We start from the raw sequence: 17,181 nt of genomic DNA on the forward strand, positions 1-17,181 counted from the left end.
CACCAAACACAGTCCCACCAAACTGTGCTGAACACAATCCAACTTAGACAGATGAAAATAATTGCATCTGCCTCCTGCATTGAAAACTCTTCTTTGCAAATTCTAATAGTCACTTCAACCTTCCCAAGTAATTAACATTCTCAAATAATTTGATTTTCTTTTTAAACATTTCTAGTGATCAGCAAACAGTATAAAATGTTTGTCTTTTCACTGACGCCTCTATTTTTCTGACTTAAAATTGTGACACTGATCCAAATACGCTTTGCAAATGTTACAGGAAGCATTGGGCTCCATTTTATAATTATTGTTGTTTTTATAATTATTGTTGTTTTTATAATTATTGCTGTTTTCATGTGTGCACAGTCTCACAAACATATACCTATACCCATGCCTAAAATGTAACTGATATGGGATATATTCTGTATCAGATGTATAGGAGAGGGGAGACATTCTACATTGATGAAAATTCAGCAATATTCCTGAAGATTCATATAATTTTATTCTCGGAAGAGCCTGCCATTGATCATTTCCAATCCCTGAAGAGGATGGATTAAGAAGGTTAATTGGCTTGTCCAGGTCAGTCACTCCCAGTCCAGGGTTTTCTTTTCTGCTCTGACCTTTTCTGTCAGAAACCCCATAATTAATGTAGAGCAATGACGTGCATTTTACACTCTGCAACACCAGGCAGATCCTAGATCATTTTATTCATTAACAAACTCAAAGTAAACTAGAAGAAGTAACTTAGTGAAATTAAAACACCTTTAAAATACAGTATAGATGACCCTGTCTACTCCTCTAAGCTTCATGATGTTGGAGTTTAGAAGCAGATCTAATAAGAGCCAAAAACGTATTTGGGAAACAACCTAGAAACAAGCTGCGAAACCGGGGAAGTATTTAAGATGTCCGTTTAAGATGGCCGGCCTGCCGTGAGGGAGGTTTCCAGGTTCAGGCTGGGAAGGGAAGTGGTAACTGACAACTGATGGGTCATTACTGCGATCAGGAGAAAGCAGTTGCATAGAAAGGGCAGGAGCAAGGGTCCCTGATTCATCTTTAAAGCCAGTACCCCCATTAAAGAAGGGAAACATGGCGTGAAGACTACCTTCATGGGTCTTCATGACAGCCACTCTTAAACACACGCATGACCCGCAGCCTCTTGTTTCTGAACACATGGAAAGATCTATTGGCCAAACTGAACTGCAAGTTATTAACACATCCCCACGCAAGTTGTTTAACAGCTCCTTTTGCTCATAAAGTACTTTCACATCAATATGTACCACCACCCCCCACCCCCGACAGATGTGCTGTCATCGAGTTGGAAAAGTTGCCTTGTAAACCATCAGGGGACTTATTTATAAAATCCAGCAGGAACAGCAGTAAAGATGAAGATCAATTAACTTGGCTGTAACTTCTGCCACTGTAAAGACTTTATCATATTAGACAGATATGTGTGTCATATCCAAAATACTGGGGGTGAGGGGTCCTCACCTCCTCCTCAAACAGCTGGCCGTGCTGACTTGCACCCAAATTTGCTGTCTGTAAATGTTGAGGACTGAAACCTTAGTTGGGTGGAATTTAAAGTGACCACCCACTGAGCCAGGCAAACTATCAGCCCACCACCAATACCCCATAGGTGGAGTTGGAAGCCAAATTCACATTCCTGATTCAAAAATGTGCCTTTTTAATTAAAGTCAGGATTTCCCAGTCTTCCCACTGGTGGGAATAAGCAATAGTAGGCTTCCAGTATATGACGCATTTCAGGCAAGATCCAGCCAGATTCACTAACCAGAAAGGGAACTGCTGTGTACTCCCTTCTACAAACCACTCATTACCATCTTTGCCCTGATTCTGGAATACGAATCACTTCACTTTCTGCAAAATTTTCAATGTACTATTCTAAACACAGCTACCAGTCACTCACACCAGCTGTGGATCCACAGCAACTTTCCCTATTAAAATATACAAGATCCTATCAGTTTGACCATCCTAAACAAGAAAAGTACTGTGTGGCAGGAAATAAAAATCAGATTAAGTGGGATTTTGTGACACAGGAGACCCCTTTAAGCTTCTATCTGGCAGGGGGATCAGGATAGAGGAAGGGTGAGGGGTGCCCTGTCCCCCAATATCTCTCTGGAGTTTTAAGTCCACTTTCTTTCCCGTTCTTGCTTTCCGTGTGTAGTGTCGTCCGTGTTAATTCTATCCCTGGGTTAGACCCCAGTTCCTAACATTTTTTAGATTCTTGTTTATCAGTGCTGTGAATTGAGCTATCTTGGTTTGTTTACTTAAGGATTAGCCGTTATGGGCAGGGAAGAAATATTAGTTTAACTGGAATCAAGAAACCTGCAGCCACAAGAAAAATAAATCAGAGAAAGAGAGAGAAACTAGAAAATGAAGGGTCATTTCACTGTGAGTCAATCATGGTGGGATTTTTCTCCCTAGTGATTATAAGGACGGGCAAAGAGATCTTAACAGATCAGAATCCAATTCCAACAGACAGATCTGGGCTTTTAAAATTATTAACTTGACAAACTGCTAAGAAGGTAACAAAAGAATAAGTGGATAGAAGAATAAAATGGGTGATAATTTTTCTCTCTCCCCCACCCCCACAGCACTGGCATTATTAAGCTCTGTGTTCTCCATATGTATAGCCACTTACCATGACTAATGGGAATAATGTACTACATTTCATAATACTGATCTCTTTGGCAATTTGAAAAAGACTGGATAGCTATACTTGTGATCTAAAAATGCTTAACCACAAACAACCCTAAACGAAAATTTTTTAAGAAAAAAGAATACCTTTCTAGAGAAGCAAAGAAACTTTTCAGAATGCTAAGAAAAGAATCCACTCCCTCTCCTTCCCTGTTTTGGGTAAACACTTAATCCTCTCAGATGTTTTCTTCTGCTGAATACTTGTCTTACGTGCAGTTTAAGATTGTGTTCAAATTTTTTCAAAATTCCTTCTACAAGTGTATCCTTGTTTTCCCTAAAAATGGACTCAAACTGATGTTAGAAACTGGCACAAATATTAGAAATTCCATCCTCTTTCCAGAAAAGAACCAAGTATGAGTGTGAGGTAATGTTCGTTTTTGGCAAATTCTTATTTCCTCCCCGATTCTGGATGTAATTGTCAGCATGCCCATCAAAGCGCATGGACATCATACACAACTTGCCTCCATATTGTTCCCTGAGAGTTACATGGAACGTCTTCCAAATGCAGAATGTCTGTAAAATTATCTGCAAGCAGAATAAATACTTGTAACATTTTCTATACTGAATCAGGGGAGTCCTTGCTCTGAAAACAGTAAACCAGGATCCTAAAGCAATGCAGAAGACTATAATCTTAAGAAATCAAAGCTGGGTTTAGATCCTCCTAAGTCATGAACACATGCAGGTGACAGTCTCTATCAAATTCCAAACCAAAACCTTTTCTATTTTTATATTGATTTTTATTTGTTGCTTATCCAAATAATATAAAAGGAAACAAAATAACTTACCTATACTCAAATGTACAATCTGATATCATGCATTAGGTACTAATATTTTGCTACAAGTCAAATAATTTAGGCAAATCACCTATGCGTTCACCTTACAGAAGGTGTGTGTGTGCTTCTTTGGTTAATTTTTAGCATGACTAGTGACACTTTATAGTTAACATCTGACAACTGATTTCAATATTTCACACAGAATTGACTGACTCTATTTCCATTTGGAAGAAAGTTTTAAAATTTACAACCTAAATTTTCATGTCTGCTGTCCATCAGGGTTAATAAATAACTTCTCATGAGTCAAGAATTAGGTTTGATTTGAAAGCACAAAATTAAAATGTAAAATACTTTTGGAAATAAAATATTTTGAACGTTTAAGGAGGTAAGTCCTTATAGAACATTCACCAAAACACATCAGTCAGTGTTGTCTTACTTCTGGTAATATGGCAAATATATATATTTTAAGTCATTGAATTATTCTGATTTCCTAAGCTCATCCTATATCTCCTCTGAAGTTATTATTTATATTTTTTATTGCCCTCATGGATTACACAATGCTTTACATCTTACCCAATAATATCTTCACACTGGCCAACTCGGAAAATACAAATTTAAAACAAAGATCTTGCAAGATACAAGTTATACGTCTAAACGTGGCTGATGCCAATATTGGCCAGGAGTCAGGGGTTAATATGAGCAGAAAGGTCATGGGCGATTCTTGACTGAAACTAAGAACACAGTAATAAAAAAACTAAGTACACCAGAGTCGAACAAAAGTACTGTACCAAAATGAACTGTTGAGGCACTCTTCCTGAGTACCGAGACCTGCTTCCATAAAACAAATATCAAAATCAGTTTCATTATCCGTCATCCTAGGTCATGTGTTTAGCTACTTAAATGTAGTATACAGCAGTTCTCCCAAGACCAAATATGACACACGTAAGTAGGAAGAGGCTTTTATTACGATCACGACTATTACTTTATCATAGTCCTTGACTTTCTCTAAAATGCAAGCCATATAAATGAAAACCATTAACACGGATGTTAAGAAGTGAAAACAATTCTTGTAATCCTCAAACGTGACACACATGTAAAAGACTGGTATCTCCATCATTTTTGAAAGAGTTGAAAACTTCTCCTCTTACGAATTACATAATGACCTCACTAAAATAGCTAGAAGAAACAAAGGTTCCCCAATAAAATGTCTTTAGTATGCGATCCACTAGAGAAGAATTTTATCCAAAGCTCTAGCTCACAAAATTTTCAATCAAGATGCAGGCACTTGATTTTGTGGCTGAGGGCAATCTCCCCACCAGGTTTTCTCAAAGATGGCTGATGCAAACAGCACCTCAGAACTACATTAAAAATGGTTGCTCAGATTAAATTATGCAAACGTAGTTGCAAAATAACTGCTCAAGTTTCAGCGCATTTAAGATGGACCTGCAAAGCATTTGCCATGTTACGCCTGGTTCCAGTGGAATTTCAGCGGGTTCTGAGGGGAGCAAACCCCAAATCATCCTCAAAAAGGACGTTTTTGAAATGTAAGTGCACAAACATCCAATTCCATGGGTACAATCACTGACCGGCCTTCAACCTGTCCTCTGAACACTGATCTGTCACCAATGCAAAACAAGCAGATCCATCACACACTTCTTGAAGTCTCCATCCTGGGCTCTTAGCAGAAGGGGGCATCTTTGAAAGGTTCTTAGCTACTAAAGTAAGATATTCCAGAGATAGAATTTTAACAAAATTGGTTAACAGGGTAAATCAGACACCTATCTACAAAGATATTTCTGTGAACATAAAATTCCTAGCTTTTTCCGAATTAAAAGTAAATGCTAGGAAAACGCATGGTGATTACAGTATCAAAGCAAACTCAATAAATTTAATGGGTAGCCTAACCTCAAGCCACAGAACACTGGCTCGATGGCACATTAGATGTTTTCCAATTAATAATTGGTCAATTAGTTTTTTTTTAGTCAAGAAACTTTAGATTTTAAACATATTTTTCTCTGTTTATATTTATATTAAGAACTAAAAGATACATTTTAATTAATGATATGCTTAAACTGTCAATCATATGTAGTTAAATCTTAGCTTAAATAATTTGCAAAACAATAGGAACAAAATAATATTTTCATGTTCAAGGAGCTAGCAATTTGTTAGTTGTTAAGAGTCAGATAAAATCGAATTAAAGCACAAAGTTATCACAGATGGAAACTTTAGTATTCCACCAGTCAAAAAAGGGGAACCATTTTGTTCAGAAATATGACACCCACGTTTTTTTATGTCAAACTTGAATTTTCACTATTGTCTCTATTCTTTCTAAAGTCAGTCTTTAAAGCAGGATTTAAGTGCCATTTACTTCCACTTACAACCCATTACTGGTTATTTCTCTTACTGCATTTTCAAACGTTTATGTAACTCAAAGCATCACTATCGCAGCGCTGGGCCCCTCCCCCTTCCCACACGGCTGATTTTGCTGTACGTAAGTGCATTTCTCCAGCATCGTCAATTTCACCCAAGCTTTCATCATTGAGACTTTTCTCCACTTCTTAAACCAGTTTTGACTTCAGTGCAAGCTGAGGGAAGCCTTCAGGAAAATAAAGGTCCTTCGAACAAACCAACATTCTAGGCCTTAAACTTTCAAACAAAATCTCGAAAGAACCAACAAAACATCCCCGTTTTACTGTTAGGCCTCCCAAAATGGGCTGAAGGACCTTCGCAGAGCCTGTGGACCACCCCCAACCTACTCACGCGTCGCGAAGGCCACCTCCTAAGATTAGCACAGCGCCCAAACCGCAAGATGGTAACATTCATGCGAAACCGTGGCGCGGCTAAGAACTCTTCTTCGCAAGGGCCTCCTTGAAAAGCTTAAACACTTCTTTCAGGGCGAAGCAAACTGTGCTGTTTACAGACCCTCACCATTCTTGCCCCCCGATGCCGGGGGCCGACTACCCCAGGGGCACCATGAAAGGCGGCTGCTTGGGGCGGCATTTTTCTTACACACCCTCACGGGCGCACACACTCACGCACGGCTCTCCATACATTGCAGCGGCCTCTGGGACCAGAAAGATGAACTAGAGTGTCTGGGCTATTTTCCCCCAAATGGAGCTATTTTGATTCAAAATACCCAGTAACGTCGCGGACGGGAAAGAGGATAATTATGGAAAAACAAAATTATTTTCCCCAAATAACTTGGCTTCCCTGTCCCCGACCTCACGAATAGCCGGAATGACACCGACTCCGCCGAGAGAGGACAGAAAAACTTCAAACGCAAGGCGGCCGCGCGGAGTTCAGCAGCGACGGGAGAGATGAAGCCCCACACCCGGGCGCCCGGGGCGTGTCCCCCAAGCCCACCCGGGGTCTCCCCTCCGCTTTCCCTCCTCTTACTTTTGGATGATCTGCGGTAGGCCGGCTGGGGGCGGCGGCGGCGGCGGTGGCGGCTGCATTCCTCTCTGGCCTGGGGGCGCAGTGGGCGCGGGGGGCCCAGGGGGCGCCGGAGCCCCCGGCACGCTGCGGGCATCTCTGTCCGGTTGCTCGGGGCCGCTGGGATCCGCGTCCTGGCTCATGGTTGCGGCCAGCACCATGTGAGGCGACACCGGCCCCGGGCTCGAGGCGAGAGAGCGCGCGCGAAGGGCGGCCCCGGGGCACGGGCGGTCACTGGCCGGGGTCCCCGTGCCCAGTCCCCTTGTCCTTCCCGGTGGCGCGGGGAGGAGACGCGAGGGGCGGGGAGGAGGCAGTCCCGGCGGCGCCGCCTCCTCCTCCTCCTCCTCCCGCCGCTCCCGCTAGCCCCGCGGGGCCACGCGGGGGCGGGGGCCAGGGGGGCGTCTCCCGTCCCGCAGGAGCCGCTCGGCCCCCGGGGCTGCTGCGCGCCGGGGTGGTCCGGGGAGCTCTGTCCACGGACCCGCAGCGCGGCCAGCGGAGAGCGGCACGGCGCACGCCCCCCCCGCCGCCGTGCGCCCTCTGAATGCGCGGTCCGGCTCCCCGCAGCGCCGCGCAGCGCAACTGCGTGAGGCGGGGAGACGCACACCGGCTGGCGGCTGCCCGCGGGGCTCTCGCTTCTCCGCGGGGCCCGGCGACCTCGGGGTTGTTCCGGAGGACCGCGCGCGCCCGAGAGGGGCGGACGGAGCGCGCCCGGGGCGTCCGCGCGCATAGCCCATGCTGCGTGAGCTTGGCACCTTCCGGCGTCTGGAGCCTGGCCAGCGCCCCTCGGGTGAAGGGCCCGACCAGGCGGGGGAAAAGCCCGGACCCTCTCCCAGCTCGGGCGGACCTGTAACCACCCCCCCCCCCCGGGTCTTGGATGACCAGGCCCGAGGGCTCTCCAAATGGGCAGCTGCAGCTGCCGATTTCAGGGGTCTCCAGAAACAGCCGGTGGGGCCGCCGTGGTTCCGCTTCGTTTTCTCTCCTCTCTAAAAGACTCGCTACGATCCCGGGAGCGCAAAGACAAAACCAAGCAGACGCTTTATTCTTGTTATTTATTGGCGAGATCTGTGGACACGTAAAGGATGAAAAGGAGAGAGTTCGCCTACATCGTGCCGCCACCGCAGTGTCTGCAGTTGGGTTCGCGGTCGGGGCGCCGGTGTGCGCCGGATCACCTGCACACACCAGCTCACAGCCGTGGACGGCATCTTGCGTGGAGGAGCTACCCCTCAAGGAGCTGCTTGATGTTCTGGCCGAGGGCGGAGATCTGGGAAGGCACCTGGGGCCGCAGAAACATCTAGGAGCTGGGCAGAGCTCACGGAGAGTGGTTATTCCGAAGATCCTTGCCGTGAATTGGCGCACTAGCTTTCTAAATCCTGACATTGGCCGTCCTGGGGAAGCAAGGAAAAAGCATCCTTTGGGTACCTTGGAAGCCAGAGTGCAGGCCGGCACAAGTTTGCCACGGGTCTCAAAAACCCACTCCTATTCCTCTCGCAGCCACGTGAGGGAACATCCTGGGGATGGGTTCTCTGGAACATGGCAACTGATGGAATTCCCTGAAAGATGCTTTCTTCCCTCCCCAGACTGTGAGTTTCTGTCAACTTCCCCTCCAGGCTCAGGAAACTAAGCCTCCCTTGATTTCTGCCATGCTACCTGGATCTTTACCCCTCCCTCCCCCTCTCTCCTACAGATAAAAATGTCCTATCCACTTTCTTTTCCTTCCTTCCTTTCTCTCTCCCTCCTTCTCCTACAAATAAAATGATACGCCAATTGCTAGTATTAAGATCATCACAATTCATAAACTCGAGTCTCACAAAAAACCCGGGTAACAAGGTATTGATTCTTGTCTCCATTTCACAAATGAGGAGGTGTCAGGGCTATTTGTCCCCCCGTACATGGTTAGTAAGAGGCCATCCAGAAGAGTCTTCTGAGGCTGAGCTGTTAGTTCATTATCTCTGGTGTCTTTTCCTTCCTTCCTTCCTTCCTTCCTCTCTAGGATTTTATTTATTTGAGAGAGAGAAAAAGAGAGAACATGAGGGGTGGAGAAGAGGCAGATGGAGAGGGAGAGGCAGACTCCCCACTGAGCCTGCCATCAGGCTCCGTCCCAGGACCTTGGAATCAGGACCTCAACCTTGGTTAACCAACTGAGCCACCCAGGCACCCCCATCATCACTGGTTTCTATCACTAAAGTCCTGACTATGGTTTCCATAAAACTCCACATTCCATTGCCTCTCTCCCCACTCCCACCTTGTTGGAAGGAATTAACTGAAATTAACATTGCGCCTCTCCTGGAAACCAAAGTTAAAACTTTCCGTATGCTGCCATTAAACTGTCCCTCTGAGAAGCCCCCAAAAGGGATGTGTAGTCAAAAAGACAAGCCTGCATTTATTAATGGAGTGATTCAACATCTGAGCGTCAGTTACCAAATATGTAAATTGGGAGCGATGAGACCTGACTTGCACAGTTGCTAACAGGCTTAGGGCTCATATATCTTGCATGTTTGGTGTGGGAAGTATCAATCCAGAAGTTATTATAAACATGATCCCTTACATTCCAACCTTATAGCCAGATAGAACAACAGATCTCAAACTTCAGGAAGCTGAGTGTCTAGGAGCCACACTATTGATATAACTATATCCATTCCTATAACTCTTTTAGTGGCGACAAAGAGAGAGAGAGGCCACATTATATGAACGCAGCTTTCTACAGCTCAAAAATCATGTGTTAGCATATGTGACAAAATAGTAACAGTGGGTACATCTGAGTATTCATTGGGTATTTCTTTGCATCCTCTCTGTAAATTTGAAATTTTCAAAATAAAAAAAATTTTAATTAATAATTCACAAGGTGTTTTTCAGAAATCCCATCTAGAGCTTCCTATTTGCAATTTACATGTTATGTCATATCTAAAATTTAAATTGAAGCAGATGCAAACCGGGAGGGAAACACTGTAGCAAAAACCCAAGGCTTGTTCATGTTCTACCTCTAATCCCCACACCATGTTGTCCGAGATCACCTCAAATAAGCATTTCCACTTTGCAAATTAAACATTCATTGTATTAAGCAGTTCCAATGAAAAATGCTTTTTAATTTATGTTTTCTCACTTCTTCCCAGGAAGAATGAAAGAGATCCCCAGCTGGAGTTACAGCCATTTAAGAAACCAGAGCAGTCTTGCTTTTGTCTGCCCTGTGCCCTCACCCCTCCACCCAACACCCCCCCACCCCCAACCACCACGCCAGGGCATTCACAGTTACCAAAGCGAGAAAAGGGCTGTGTGAGTCACCTTGACAAATGGGGAGCGTGACTGGGAGGTAAGGGCTGCTAACATTTCTCTTTGTTCCACTCTGTGGAAGCATCCTGTCCCTCCTGATCCACCAGTAAGCTAGGATCAGACAGTGAGACTTTCTGCTGTCTATGAATATATTGAACATGTAACAGGGGTCAGCTGCTAAGTGCTTTCTTAGATTCTTACTTCATACTCCCAATAATGCATGAGGTAGTTCCTGTTATCCATGTTTTAGAATCGAGAAAACAGAGGCTCCGACAGCTGCAAGAACTTGCCCAGGTGCCCTGGCTTCAAAGGGGCAGAAGCAGGACAGCAGGTAGGTGGACCTGACGCCCAAGCCTCTCTCCGCTGCCTCAGTGACAGCTGTGGAGCCCATGCTTACCTCTGCAGTGATGCTGCCTGTGTCTTCCAGTCAGTGTAAATTGCCGCCAGCCTGGTGACTCAACTTGGCACTCACGTTTCTCCAGATCAGCAAATGAATGTGGGGGGATCCGAACTGACATCTTACAAGCAAGAAAACTTGAAGAAATTAAGCATCTTGGCAAGGTGGCAGGAGGGTAAGGGAAATAGAACCCTGGTCTCTGTTAGGACTCGGTCATTCTCTAACTTGCCAGGGACTCTAGCTCCCTGGCTTGCTTCCTAATATTAATCAGTGTTTACTGCGCTCCAGACACTAGTTCTGGGAGGTTTTTCATGCTTTATCCCATTTAATATCACTGTTTTGTAGACAGAAGCTTGAATCTGTGGCCAAGGTCACTGGGATAATAAACAATGGTGCCGATCTTCAGACCCTGGTCCAACTCCCTGCAACGTCCCTGTCTTCTGTTAAAAAAGGAACTAGCCTACTTCTCCATGGGGATTGTAAACATTCGTCTCTGCAGATAAGATCACTTAATGTGTACTGCTATTCCATTTGGCTATCATTACTGTGCTTTTTAAATAACAGTTTTACTTACTAGTTTGTAAAGTGTGATATTTTTCACCCAACGCTGGTGAATCTGTAGAACATAGACATTCTCCTACGCTATGGGCAAAAATGTCAGTTGCTACCACCCCTTTGGAAGTGAGCTGGTACCATCCATGAAAATTGCATAGGGCGACTGGGGGGCTCAGTCAGCTAAGCATCCGACTCTGGATTTCGGCTCAGGGTCCTGTGCGTTTATGTGTAGCAACAACCAAAGCCTCACATACAAGGCTGGAAACAACCATAGTGCCAAGCAGTGGGGGACTGGCTGCATCAAGGGCGGTCCTTACACACAAAGGAATACAATGTAGACCTTAAAAAACAAGGGGTGAATCTATGTGGGCTTCTAGGGAGAAATTTCCAAGATGTGTTAGGAGAAAATTTAAGTTCCACGACAGTATGATTCAATGTATGTAAAATCAAAGATCATTAAATATGATATAGGAAATTTATTATTAACAGAAACAACCTCTAGGAATTGGGATGGGGCAGGAACTTTACCCTTTTGTGATTTTTTTTATATTGTTCGACTATTTGAAATAAAATTTTATTGTAGTATATGTATGGTTTGAATTTTTTTAAAATCAGGAACACGTGCTGTTTTTAATCAACAACAAAATCTAATTACTTATTTCTTCAACTAGTAATTCTTAACAACAATTAGCACATTAATAAGATATTTATTTTTAAAGCAAAAATTCATCTGGAAGAATGAAGAAGAAACACTCTGGACAGTGTATCATCCAGAGTTGTTTTTGATATCTTAACCCAGTAGAGCTAGTCGAATAATTAACTTATTAAGTTGCCAGTAGTCATGTTGCTAGTTAGAATTTACCAGTTTGACAATTATGGGTAAGTATTAATCAACCTATCGAACTTAGTTACAACATATTAACTGTTATCCGGGGGTTAATGATCATAGTTACCGGCTTTTTGGTTGTTTTTGTTTTTCTGAGTATTACTCTATGCCAGGCTGTCCTAAGCACACCCTATTTCTCATTTAATTCTTACAATCACCTTCCTTACCAGATGGTTGTTTTTACGCCCATTTTACAGGTAAGAAAACTAAGCCCCAAAGAAGGTCAGCCACCTGGCCAGCTGTTAAGTGGAGGGGCTGCAGATCTAATCCTGGTCTTCATTCCTCCTGGGACCGAACTTTTAACTACCCCACGCGGTGACATGGGTGCTTCTTGTTATAATGGGCTTTTGAGACCAGATGCTCGTCTGTTAAATCGTGGCCGGATATCTCCAATACCTGTCTCTAACATCTCTCTTTTTGGTCTCTTGCCTCTCCACAGAACCTGACTTCTCATCAACGGTGCCCCACCCCCGCCCAGGTGAGCTTTATCTATATGCTGGCACCCCTCTCAGAGCTGTAGCATAATCTTTTACTTGAATTCCTTGGAATCCCTGTAAATGTTTTCAAACAATCATAAAATAAAATCCTGTGTGTGCTGGCTTCACGAAGGATTACCTCTCTGAGAACCCGGGAGAGGCAGGGGCTGAAGGATGCTGTTTAAAAATAATATGGTTACTCATGGAACTGGATTCACATTTGAATTTGAAGGAGACAGTCAGGGAACTTTAGCTGAGGAAAAGTGAGGACATGACCCAGGAGGTTCTTTTCTGCCTAACAACTCACAGAGAGTGTCCCTCATTGGCTGTGAGGAAAGGCTTAGCTTCCATCTCCATGGTGGCGGATTTGTCATCTCGGGCCCTCCTCCTCTAATGAGCTGCACAGGTGTTGTAGTATAATCCGTGTAGCAGGTGACTGGGGGGTCGGGAAATCCAGCTTCTGGACCACGAGGTCTATCGATCATCCCTGAACAGAAACGCAGTTATCCCAAACCAGGAGTGACATCAGCATCTTTGCCTCCCCTAAAAGCATCACTGCCCCAAGCCCAGGTGCCTTCAGCTCTGTCCTTCCACCACTGGTTCAGTACCTGGCCTCGAACCAACACTGTGGACTGAGTTCAGAATCCCAGGGGGCCCAGAGCAGGAGAGGCAGGTTTACCTGGGCATGGCTTCCTGGGAGACAATTTTGAGCTACGCTTTGAAGGATCCAGAAAATGACTTGATCTCCTTTGCTATTTCCCAGAGAAAGCCAAGCAGCAGCGTAGGATAACGGGTGTTATAAAACAAGTTGCAGCTGAATTTTTTTGGAGGAGGGATGGGAAATGATGGCGGTATGAAATGAATGTGGGAGAAATGTTAGCTGGTGGCTAATTGCATGATTTAAGTTCCATGGGGCTCGGCACCACCCCCCCCACCCCCCTGTGGAGACCCAGCTTCTACATGGCTTGCTTAATCCCTGGGGAATGTCACTGTCATTCAGAGGCTGGTGGTGTGACTCCGGGCCCCAGCCAAGTAAAAGAGCACTTCTCAGAGTCAGGGGATTCCTTTATCGAGTCCCTCCCCCCAACCATCTCCTCTGTCTTTCTTATCACCGGGGCTGTCTGTCTGTGAGACAGTTGGTCGTCAGGGAATAAACATCTCAGGCTGTTTGCCCACCAGCTCAGGGATCAGGTGACCATTATGGAAGGCAATACTGGAGGCCCTTGCATGCCAGTGTGACGCCAGGAACAGTGAGAGCCTGTGATGTGCTGACCTCACTGAGCGGGCACCCATGCAGCTGGCCTGGAGCTGGTGGACTGGTGCCACTCCCTGATGTGGCACCTTTGGTCATCCCAGGGCTATCCCAGGCAGTAGACCTTGCCTAGCCCCTCTCTGCAGAGACTCCGGAGTTGGAAGAGCTGGATTAGAAACCCGGACCTAGGATCTGTTAGCTGCATGGCTTTAGGCAAGTTGCTTTACCTCTCAGAGCCTCAGTGTTTCCATCTGAAAAATGGGAATAACAGTGCCCGCAGGGTAAAGTTACTGTGTGGATTAAATATAAAGCAGTTAGGGGGTGCCTGGGTGGCACAGTCGGTTAAGCGTCTCCTTTCAGCTCGGGTCATGACCCCACAGTCCCAGGACTGAGCCCCGCATCAGGGTCTGCTTCTCCCTCTGACCCTCCCTCTTCTCATGCTCGCTCGCTCTCTCATTCTCTCAAATGAATAAAATCTTTAAAGGAAAAAAAAAAAAAGGTTTACTTTAAGATTGTATTTATTTATTTGACACAGAGAGAGCACAAACAGGGGGAGCTGGAGGCAGAGGTGGAAGAGAGCAAGGAGCTCAGGGCAGAGCTCGATCCCAGGACTCTAGAATCATGGCTGGAGCCAAAGGCAGGCGCTTAACTGACCGAGCCACGCAGGCGCCCAAAGGTAAGCCATCTTAAAAAAAAAAAGAAAAAGAAAAGAAAAGAAAAGAAAAGACTTAGGAGGTTGGCAAAAGGGTTTACACTTTCAGCTATAAGGTGAATAGGTCTTGGGGTGCCTGGCAGGCTCAGTGGGTACAGAATGCAATTCTTGAAATTGTGGTCATGAGTTCCAGCCCCAAAATGGGCATAGAATTTACATTAAAAAAAAAAAAATGAACAGGTCTGGGAATCGAACGTAAAACATGGCGGACGTGGACTGTGAGGGGTGGAGCTAGATCTCGTGATCCTGAGGTCACAACCTAAGCCAAAACCAAGAGGCAGACACTTAACACACTGAACCACCCAGGTGCCACTGTGGTTGGCAGTTTTTAATGTAATGATTACATGGGGGAATCAGTGCTCATAACACACAGCCTTCTCTTGAAAGGGGGAGATGTTCTGAGCCAGGGTGTCAGTCACCTTCTGCATGTAAAACCCCAGGGTGAAAGGAGAGACCTGCAGGAACCATCTGGAAGGTAAGCAGGGGAAAGGGAGCATTGTCAGAAGAACCCACTGTGGGTAAGAGACTCCCAGGCCTCGGCTTGCGTTCTGGTTCTGCCCCTTTAGCAGTTTCAGGACCCTGGGCTTGCTTCAAAAGTTCTCCGCCCTCATTTGTCCTCAGCCATGACATGGGGATAACAAATGTTTCTTTCTTTTCACTGTGAGGCTGAGCACAAGGCTGGCCCAGAGTCACCTCTCAATACAAGTGTCTGTGATGACGACTTGCTTGGTCACACTACTCCAGGCAGCTCAGAAAATTCGAACTCAGTGGAGGGCACCTGAGAGTGTGAAGGGTGAGAGGTACGGTTGGGTTTGGTCTTTGGAGGTGGGGGATTCCTGGGGTGTTGCCTTCTCCTTGGAATATCTCACTGAGTGAGATGATTTAAAGAATTATCTCATGATTTAAAGAATGACTTCTGGGGCACCTGGGTGGCTCAGTGGGTTAAAGCCTCTGCCTTCGGCTCAGGTCATGATCCCAGGGTCCTGGGATCGAGCCCCACATCAGGCTCTCTACTCAGCAGGGAGCCTGCTTCCCCCGCTCTCTCTGCCTGCCTCTCTGCCTTCTTGTGATCTCGATCTGTCAAATAAATAAATAAAATCTTAAAAAAAAAAAAAAAAGGACATGGTCATTAGGTGGGCCTAATCCTATGTGACTGGTGTCTTACGAGAAGAGGGCCATTTAGACATAGATGACACAGGGAGGAGTCCACATGACGACGTGACAGCAGCTGCAAGTCTAGGAGCAGCGAGCATTGGCAGTCAGCCCCAGAAGCTAACAAGGGTTCCACCCCGCGTCTCAGACGGCCCTGCCCACACCTGGATTTCTAACGTCTGGCCTCCAGAACTGTGGGAATCCATTTCTGTTGTTTTAAGCATGCTAGTTGGTGGTACTTTCTTATAGCAACTGGAGAAAAGTCATTTAGGGAGGACAGGATCTAGGGGAAAAGCAGGAGCTAAGGGATCTTGTTCCCTTGATCTGAGAGCCCAGAAAACCAGATGCAGGAATGCACAGCCGGAGGAGCCTCTGAGAGCTGCGTTCAATTCCAATTCCAGGGCCACCAAGGAAGGCAAGACATTGGACCAAGTGATAGGAGGCAGAGGAGGATTCTACACAAAGACGTTGCCTCCGAAGACCTGGAATTCTGGGGTGGTTTTTAGTTCCACTATTGGTTTGTCTGTGTCAGTAGCGTTAGGGACATTGGCTTTAGAATCACACAGACCCGAGTTCAAATCCTGACTCTGTGTGTTACTAGCCGTGTGGCCTTGGATGTGTTACCCAGCTACCGTGTGTTTCAGTTTCCCCACGGTGAGGTTCATAGGGTCATAGGCTGTCATGAGAGTCGCAATGCTGTATGACATGAGGTACGCCTTCAGGATTCACCTGTAGAATGGATAATTTATGTAAGTGTTTAGCACCATGTCTGCCAAAGTGAGGTGCCCAGGGAAACGGACGCTGAGGCAGAGATGGGGCATGGCAGGTTGTGCTGCTCTGGGGATCGATACTTGTGGAAGTGAAGAGGAGGCACCGTTGGGCAGAAAGAGAAACGGGCTGTGATCAAGTCTTGGTAGAGACCTCAGGCAACCCTGTGGAAATTCTGAAGCTAGGGTGACCCTTCAGAAGTGACAAAATAGTTCTCGGCATTTCCACGTCGGCATCCCCATGCCTCCCCCATCCAGCCCATCCAAGCCTAATAGAAAAGTGAGTGTGCTTCATCCAACAATGCTAACGAAATCCTTCTTACATCTCTTTGGCTCTGACTGGGTCATGTTCCTATTCGTGAACCCATCTATGGCCAGATATGTGATACCCTCGTTGGCTAAGCCCGAGGCACAGTCTCACGTCTGGTATCAGACGTGACACTGACACCACCTGAAGCAGGTATGTTGGAAATTAGGGAGTCTGGGGGTGCCTGGTTGGCTCTGTAAGAAGAAACGCCACTCTTGATCTCAGGGTGGTGAGTTCAAGCCACACATTGGGTGTAGAAGTGAAAGGAGGGAAGAGACAGGGAAGGAAGGAAGGAAGGTAGGTAGGTTTGGTTGGTCGGTCAGAGTCTGTGATTCCCTTGGTGGAAAATCTAAGGGTGCCAAGAATGAGTGAAAGCTGGACAGCAAAAGCCTGACAAACATCGATTCTTTAGCTTCTGTTCGGGCAGGTGCCTACCGAGAATGAACACCGCGGTACGGTATGCAACCTGCATTTCAGGGTGTTTGACACAGAGGAC

At 45.8% G+C, this 17,181-nt stretch overlaps 1 protein-coding gene across 2 annotated transcripts in view; it reads right to left on the reverse strand.

The window, feature by feature from the left end:
• RBM20 (RNA binding motif protein 20) overlaps positions 1 to 7,363 on the reverse strand; it is a 184,667-nt gene extending 177,304 nt beyond the window's left edge. For both annotated transcript variants that reach the window (XM_032880303.1, XM_032880295.1), the window contains exon 1: positions 6,879 to 7,363. In XM_032880303.1, coding sequence (XP_032736194.1) covers positions 6,879 to 7,075 — 197 coding nt within the window. In that variant the 5' untranslated portion in view covers positions 7,076 to 7,363. The remainder of the gene's footprint in view (positions 1 to 6,878) is intronic.
• Between the last annotated feature and the right edge of the window lie 9,818 nt (positions 7,364 to 17,181).

Source organism: Lontra canadensis, unplaced genomic scaffold, assembly GCF_010015895.1.
Source record: "Lontra canadensis isolate GAN:19392208 unplaced genomic scaffold, GSC_riverotter_1.0 scaffold3, whole genome shotgun sequence".
Classification (NCBI taxonomy): domain Eukaryota; kingdom Metazoa; phylum Chordata; class Mammalia; order Carnivora; family Mustelidae; genus Lontra; species Lontra canadensis.